Below are 8,395 nucleotides of genomic sequence, written 5' to 3' on the forward strand. Positions count from 1 at the left end.
TAGGGAAATGGGACACACTTACGAAGATCAAGATGAATTAGCTCGTTTGGTATCTAAGGCTATGTCCATTGAGCATGTATGGGAATCTCTTGAATTTTTGAAAGATCAGAACATAGTGATTAGGGAGAAAAAACTAGTATTTCTGCCTCATCTTTACAAATCTGAAAAAGACATTGCGATGTGTGTGAGTGACCTTCTGTCAGCCTGCTCATGGCAGCTGGATGTTGATGTGAGGAAGGTACTTAACATTTCTGAGACATCAAGAGAAATAGCAGATAACAAAATAAATGTTGCCCAGGCTCAGGAAATGGAACATCTGAAGGAAAATGGTTCAGATAATTGTAACTGTGAAAATCACTTTCTTGAAAAGGAATTGGGGTTTGCATCTGGTACCCAAAGTAAAGCAGAGGTAGACTTAGATCAGGTGACTGCTCTGGAGAAGATTTGTTCTAATCCTGTCACAATCATAAGTGGAAAAGGAGGCTGTGGGAAGAGTACAATAGTGAGCTGCCTTTTCCGTCACTTAAAGCAGATGGAAAAAGAAGTGGAAGCTGCTTCTAAGGACTTTGAAGAAGACCTGGATGCATCTGAGGAATGGAGTACCTTTGATCATCATTCAGAGACAGAGAACATGTACACAAAAAAACTTTTGAATGTACTATTTACTGCACCTACGGGGAGGGCAGCAAGCCTTTTGCATGAAAAAACTAAGCTTCCTGCATATACACTGCATCAGGTGAGGAATTTTTTTTTTAATTGTGTTCTGAAAGACGTTTTGGCACTGTCCTTGTTTTGAAAAAAAAGTTTGTTACTGAACTTTCCTTATGAACTGTGACGCTATTAATGATAATGCTTAGGTACAGCTCGTCAGCACTGGCGAGTTAGCGTTATAGTTTGGGAGATCATAAATAAATAATTAGAAATACATTATTTGCTCTAACTTTAGGGTTTTTTTTCTACTTACACGCTTCTCAAATTTGTGCCTTTCTAGGGCGTCTGGTCTTTTTAGCTTCTCAAATTAAGTCAGAAATACTTTCTAGCTAGCAGAGCTGTTTTCTACTGCCCTGTTGCCTAGCAATTATACTGATACTTGCACACACATGAAGAGATCAGCAGCCTGGGCTTGAATACTGAAAAAAATTTCATTTATGGAGTGTTTTCTTAACTACTATTAACTATTGTGCAATTAAATTTTTTTTTAATTTTTTTTTTTTTGAAAAAAGAAGTAGAAAGGACCTAGTAAACTTAGATCAAATCTCTGTTGTCCTAGGTAGTAGAAGGTGCCAAGAAGACGTTGGAGGCATGGAATAACCTGTATAAATCAAAATTGTAATAACATAAAATGTATCTTTGGTGACCGGGTAGTCAGCTGTTCACCTTCTCCATGCAGTGCTGGGGATTGACTAATGTCAATAAGTTGTAGTAGGAGGTGTTCTGTGAACTGGGCAACGTAATGGCTGATCTTATATCCTTTAGGGTCCCTGCAGATAAAGGATGCATTTCTGTTCTTTTGTGTAGGTAAGTAAGTGTTGATAATCTCAGAAGTGTGTTCCCCATGGAGGAAAGGAAGACTGAGCGGTTGAGTCTTCCACGTCTTTACAGGTTTAAGTTTAGAATTTCAGATAATAGCTCTAAATGCAACATTAGAAGATGCCACACTGACTACCTTTATAAGACAGTTGTTTACAGTTGATTAGTGTCAGAGCTTGATTTATTTTGATTTGTTTCTAGATCATCTATAGCTTTAAATCGTGGAGGCAGAATGAACAAGTACAGCCGTGGAAGTTTTCTACTGTGACGGTTCTGATCGTGGATGAAGGAAGCTTGGTGTCTGTACACATTCTTAGTTTAGTTTTAAAACTCTTGTGTAAACATGCTCAGCTTGCCAAACTTATAATTCTAGGTAAGCAAAACAGCAAATTTAGCATATTAATTAAGTACAATAAATATTTAATAATACACAATATACAGTGTGTCAGAGCTGCCACTGGTCTCACCGAGTCTCTTAAAAAACCCAGAATGTTACATTGTTCTGTACTTGGGTATGTCTGCGCCGCCTTAAGGTCAGAGGAGATAGACAGTTTTCCATCTCAACTGTCAGAAACAAAGTATCTCTGCTCTCTGTTTCGTAGTGTTTTGTCTGAAAGTATTCTGAAAATATTACAGGTTCCACATGGTAGCTTATTACATCTCACAACTAGAAACCTTTTCTGATTTCTTTAAATTTAAAGAAGCTCGTGCTAGAATATTAATCACATGTTAGAAGGGAGGTTTCATGTCATTCTTAATGCTAGGATCGTCTTTTTTTAATTCAGAAAGCAAATCACTATTTTCTGCTTTCTCAGAGGTTTGCTTTTTGGCCTGCCATTTATGGCATTTGATTTAAAATATCTAAGTTTCAAAACGTGATTGAATAAGATGTTGTCAGTGTTCATCATCCACAGTGATTTGCAGTTGTTAATAAAGCATTACTGAGTGAGAAATATGAAAAAATTAAACTAGACTACAGCCCGATTCCCAAACAATGTTTCTTAGATTCTTGAAAGTTTTATTTCATGTGAATTGTATTAAGGAAGCATGTTACTGTGTAGAGGGTTGAGTATTTATTAATTCCAGTGGTTTTTTTCAAGACAGTTTTTAACGGATGTTCTATTACTGCTTCTCACTAATACTAATTTGCATTCTGTTTAGGTGATACTAGACAGCTACCAAGCATAGACCCAGGAAACATGTTAGCTGATATCTTCGAGGGTCTAAAATCAAGAGGCTTTTCTGTGGAACTGCGAACTAATCACAGAGCTGAATCACAACTAATTGTAGATAATGCGTCAAGGTAGGATTTCCTTGTGCGTGTAAAAAGCATTCTTGTAGTAGGCCTGGTCCTTTACCTGCATCCAGTGCATCCAGATTTGGATCCATAGTACTACTTCCATTACAGTTTCTTATTCAACATCAGTAACACTGGTTTTAAAAACAAACCAAGCCCCGAAATAACAACAACAAAACCCCACAAATTTTTCTAGGAGTGTATGTATTGGACAGAAAATTGTGTGTGCTGGAATACTCTTGAATTTTATGGAATGTATTGAGTTGTGCATGCACAAATCCCTTCATGTCTTCTGAAATGACTTACAATTGCTTCTCTGAAAGGGAAGTTTTAAAGACTTTGCTGCTAAAAGTGTGACAACAGCTGAAATAGGCTGAATTACATTGGGAGTTTGGATGTCAGGGCAATTAATTCATTGTTTCTTCCCCCTTTTTTTTTTTTTTTGTGTTAATATCTAGAACCTCTAAATGTTTCCAGCACTTGCATTACTTTTGGTGCCCTGGCTATTCTGGTTTTATTGGGAGTTTGGATGTCAGGGCAATTAATTCATTGTTTCTTCCCCCTTTTTTTTTTTTTTGTGTTAATATCTAGAACCTCTAAATGTTTCCAGCACTTGCATTACTTTTGGTCTGGAAATAATCCTCTTCATTGTCAGTGTGTGATTGTTTTTTTTTTTTTAATTTTTTATTTTTTTAAATTTTTTTTAAACAATAAAGTCTAGGTCCGAGTGCCAAGACCTTTTGGTATAGATTTGAAATTTGAGAATATTCTGAACGTTTGCAAGATGTTCAGAACTAGTAAGTGGCTTACAACACTCTCACTGTTTTGTTTTTTTTTTCTTTCAGTAACACTTCTGTGTTACTCTAGTCTTGTCCCATGAGAAGAACTGTATGGGTAATATTAAGTATCTACTGCAGTCCTGAAGGGTTCAGAGAATAAATTACTGTTTTTTTAAGGTAAAATTAAGTTAGCCTCAGATGAAAGAGTACACAGTGTAGGTGACCAAAGATTTATAAATGGTGAACTTCAGGCTGATGCAGGTGATGATAAAATGGAATCCTTTAACTGGAAACATTTTTTCTGTTTTTCCTCCACTGCTCTGGTCAAGAATCTCTCACCGGAAGTTTCCTGAATTTGATGAAGTGCTGAAAGTTTCTGATTGGAGTGAGGAAATGGCAGTGCCAAGCCTAGAGAAGAAATTCATTCTTATTGCTTTGCCTGCTGGTGGTGGTTGTGACAGTACGTGTGTACAGTCGGTTTGTGATTTTTGGCTTTCCCTTTGGTAAAGCGTAGACTCTTTGGCTGGGACTAACATTGTGGGAAAATTGTGGGGTTTTTTGTGCAATGATACACTTAAATCTACACTTAAACTAAACTAGATTCATAGTTTACCTTTTGCCTTCTGTAAGTGCACGCAGCAAGATCAATCCGTAAGTGCGAAAGACATGCTATAGAGCTGCAGCTCACCAGTTACATTTTGAAACGGGGGAGATACGGCTTCCACCAGTGTGACCAAATGTGAGTTGTAGCTGGAGCTGTCAAACCTTAAAAGATGAAATTTTTCAGAGGTCAATCATTTGAATAAACAGCAACTGTAACGGAATGTGCTCCCAACTTTAGAATCAAGTTAGGAAAATGGAAGCAGGGGGTATACACCGGTATTTCTTCAAAAATGTTTTGGGGACCCTAACGGGCCTTTTTTTTGTTTTGATTTGACATTAATTGGGTAAATGAATTGAGTGGCCTCTGCTTTGTATGCATCAAAAAGCTTCAAGGGAGATGTTGAAAAAACTAAAGTAACTTACTCAGCAAACAAGATTTAAAACAGATTTCTTCTGTGAAATCTAAATGTATAGAGCTGTGGCTTAAAAATGTTCTATCTTTACCTCTTCGGTGTGCTGTATCAAAAACTTACTTTGCATGAAATACACTATGCCACTCTCTAACACAGAGAAATAAGATTTTACCTCCTTCTGTATCACTCTTGTCTCTCAGATTTTAATAGTGAAATAAGTGCATGATACTTTTTGGGGGAGGGGAGTATATAAATGGGTGCTTTGTGGGGGTGTTTTGGGGGGTAATGTGCGTTTTGTTTTTTTTTCGTTATTTTAAACAAGTTGAAATATCATCGAAGCAAGAAATATGCAAGGGCAATTTGATAGTGAATTAATGTTTTTCTGTCTTAAATTGTTTTTTCTACTCATTTCTATGCCTTACCTTTTATGTCTTCTAAAACAGATTTGCAAAATGCCATAAAGACTCTACTTAAAAAAGGACCAGGATTACAGGATGCCAAGCAATCTCAGTTCATTGCTTTCAGAAGGTAACAGAGCATGCAGGCAGACATTGAAAAAAATGCTTGCTAGCAGCCACAATCTAAAAATAGGTGAATGTGTTGAGTTGGAGAGTCTAGTGGCAATATCATAAAACAACTAGAGAGAACAACGGCCAGGTGTTTTTCCCTGCGCCTTCTAGTCGCCTCCAGTCTCTCCATGGAGAGTTGCTTCATTTTTAGATAAACTTAGTATTATTTTACACCATGATTTCTGCATTTGCACTCATGTTCATCTGTATCCTTTAACATAAAGAAACAAAGGATGGATGTAAGTGGTCAGTTTTTGTAGTAGATTCTTGTGAGAGCCTGTGCTCTGGTGTTTGCTAACAGTGAATGCAGTGTTCTTCAGAAGTGCAAGGTGAGGGCTTGACTGCAGGGGGAACCCAAAACTGCAAAGAAATGTCCAGATTCAAACGTATTCCATTGTGGCAGATGTGAATTCCAGGGTGCTTGACGGGCCATACAAGCTTCTGTCTATGCACACTTCTGTCATGGGTGGCCATTGACCAAAAGACAGCCTATACTTGTAATGTGACCGTGTGACAAGGTCCAGATTTAGTCATATAATCTGGTGGGCCATTAGTGCTCCTGCTGGGCAGTGGTGAATGCCTGCAGCTTGGGTATTCGGAAGCACAGTACTTGTCATTTGAGGGGTGGGGTGTAGGGCTGTAACACACTTGGAAGATCAAAGATTGGAAAGGTTAGTAATCACTGGTAATGTGAACCATCACAGGAGCATACATAGCATCGAAGGTCTTAGAGAAACACTGAAGGGATAAATGCAATGTCCAGTTGTACCAATAGTCCATAAACTTACACTGCTGCACAAAGGAATACTTAAGAAAAAACTCTTCCACTCTCTTATTTGTGAAGAACCTTTTCTCAGCAATGAAAAAGCACCCACTATTTACAGCTTACTAGAGTGCAAGTAAGTAACATTTATAAATTTTAGTTAGTTCACCTGTTAGTTGTGACTGCTAACTCTGAAATCAGTTTTATTTCTCCAAATAGGTAGGTACAATACTGTTATTAATGATTTCCATAGAAGATTCTTCTATAATATATTTATAGGTACTTAATCGGTATCTAAAAGTTAAAATTTCAGATCTTGAAAAAGCAAGTAAAGCTTCTGTCTGTGGATGTATTTATTAAAAATAGCCAGCAAATAATGTGTCCAGGCTTTAGTTTTCTTTATCTTAAAAAAACCAAATTAGCTCATACGAGTATGCACTGCAAACATCCTAGCTTCACTTTCTCTGGTATTTAGACAGACAACACTGTTTCTTCACTGCTTTATCTTCTAAATGCTGAATCAGCAATTGTTTTTTATTGTTGGTGGAAGATCATCATAGCTAAAACGGGCTTTTCCCATTCTTTGTAAATTAATGCTAATGTGACATTGCATGTAATTGTACGTTTTGTACAGCATGATTTCATTAACATTTTTGGTTTTGTATGATTAGGCAAGACTGTGATCTAATAAATGAACTTTGTTGCCAACACTATTCAAATCATGTAACCAGGTAAGCCAGTGTTTTGCAATTTTTCCTGTGAAATATCTCACTCTGTTTTTGAAAGTGCTACGGCCAGGCCAACAACCTAAAATACTAATGTGACGCTTCTAATGTCTCCTTTAGATCTGATTATTTATGTTAAAAATGATTTATAGAATAATCTTTCTTTTTGATGGATTCTTTAATCTCAACCTGGACTGTGAACAGAGAAAACATAAACTAAGTGTTTGACTTTCATTTAAATTGTCATATTGTGAATTCCGAAGATTTTGGGTTACTGCTCAATGTTTAAAATCAACACAAAAGCAACTTGAAAAAAACCCAACCCTCCAGGGTAATTAATTTTTGCCACCATATGATTTCTAAATAGATTCTGAAATATTTTTGGAAGCATGATTTTGGTGCTACTCTATGTTTCTGTTTTTTTACCAAGGGGTTTTACGAAAGTTCAAGAAACATCTTTTAAATGGGAGTTGTCTTAAATGTTTTGAACATTATTAAGGTTTTTTAATCTGGCTCCGGTGTAGAGAGGGGAAGGAAGAACTACTGAGAGATGGTAAATGCCCTCTTTGTAAAAATGTTCCTCCTTTTTTTTTTTTTTTTGGCCTAGGGACCATAAAAACCGACTCTTATTTCAAATTGATGACAAGATTTCCTGCATGCGAAATACATATCTCAGGGATCTCTTGCCAGACCGTGGCATTGGAGAGGATCCTAATGGCCATGGATGCAAAAACGGAGAAACCACCCTCACTGCAGACCCTGCTGAGAAGGACAAACGACTATGCAATGGAGACATATTTTTCATAACACAGGTAAGTCCTTGCTGCAAGAACTTGCAAAAGAACCCCAGTGGTAACTGATTCAGTCCTTGTTGAATTCCCAGAACAAAACAGTTCAGAATTTAAAATTCTAGTCCATAATATATACATTGTTCTGCTAAACTATCACATGAAAGACAGGAAAGAGGCAGACATGCAATAACAAATTAAAAAAAAAAAAAAACCTCTGGGCATTTTTTGTAAAATATGTTTCAGTTGATCTGCCCATGTCCAGTGTAAATAAATTCTCAATAATACTCAAATAAATACTCAAATGTATTGTAATTGAAACGCATAATGTTTTGGATGTAGGTAGAAACATAGTCTAAAGTAAAGAATAAAGCTAATGTTACAGCTTGAGTTCTCCTCTGGCAGAAAACTAAGCTGACCAAACAATAAAGCAACACAAAACTCTGTATTTTTCTGTTGAGTTGAGTGAGTTGACTCAGCAGAGGGTCCAGAGAAAGTATGAAAATTTGCGCCTGGTAAAGAGGGACTGTACAGGGCTGGAGGGAGAGAGTAAGCTCTTCTCTGTTTGTGGCAACAAATTGTTAAATGGCCTCGCCGGTATTGTTTCAGTGTTCCCTAGGATAATGGTAAGGTTTTTGTGGGTTAAAACTGTCTTTCTCAGCTTTTTTCTTACTAAACAGAAGGAGTTAGGGTAGGCCCTGTACAGTGAAACTGTTTTCCTTGAAGGTGGTCGGTGAAAGATAGCAATCTTCTGGGTTTAGTGTCTTCTGAAATGATTTCAGTCAGTTGACATGGCGGCTGCTGTAATTTCAGGGAAAGCTAAGCATGTGGCCACACACAGACGTTACGGAGTGCTCAAACTGCTGATACAGGCTCACTGCTGAGTGCTCTTGTGCTATTTCTTTAGGATGTAGAAATTGATAAAGAG

The 8,395-nt window shown here is 37.1% G+C and overlaps 1 protein-coding gene across 1 annotated transcript in view; it reads left to right on the plus strand.

Annotated features, from left to right (window-relative positions):
* The window catches only part of HELB (helicase (DNA) B), a gene marked incomplete at its 5' end in the record, with an annotated part of 14,546 nt that overhangs the window by 4,637 nt on the left and 1,514 nt on the right, over positions 1 to 8,395 (plus strand). The window contains 8 exons of the mRNA XM_010145160.1: positions 1 to 736; positions 1,732 to 1,903; positions 2,692 to 2,833; positions 3,936 to 4,066; positions 5,066 to 5,150; positions 6,626 to 6,685; positions 7,287 to 7,491; positions 8,375 to 8,395. Of these exons, the coding sequence (XP_010143462.1) occupies positions 1 to 736; positions 1,732 to 1,903; positions 2,692 to 2,833; positions 3,936 to 4,066; positions 5,066 to 5,150; positions 6,626 to 6,685; positions 7,287 to 7,491; positions 8,375 to 8,395 (1,552 nt within the window). The remainder of the gene's footprint in view (positions 737 to 1,731; positions 1,904 to 2,691; positions 2,834 to 3,935; positions 4,067 to 5,065; positions 5,151 to 6,625; positions 6,686 to 7,286; positions 7,492 to 8,374) is intronic.

This window comes from Buceros rhinoceros, unplaced genomic scaffold (genome assembly GCF_000710305.1).
Source record: "Buceros rhinoceros silvestris isolate BGI_N320 unplaced genomic scaffold, ASM71030v1 scaffold460, whole genome shotgun sequence".
NCBI classification, from domain to species: Eukaryota; Metazoa; Chordata; class Aves; order Bucerotiformes; family Bucerotidae; genus Buceros; species Buceros rhinoceros.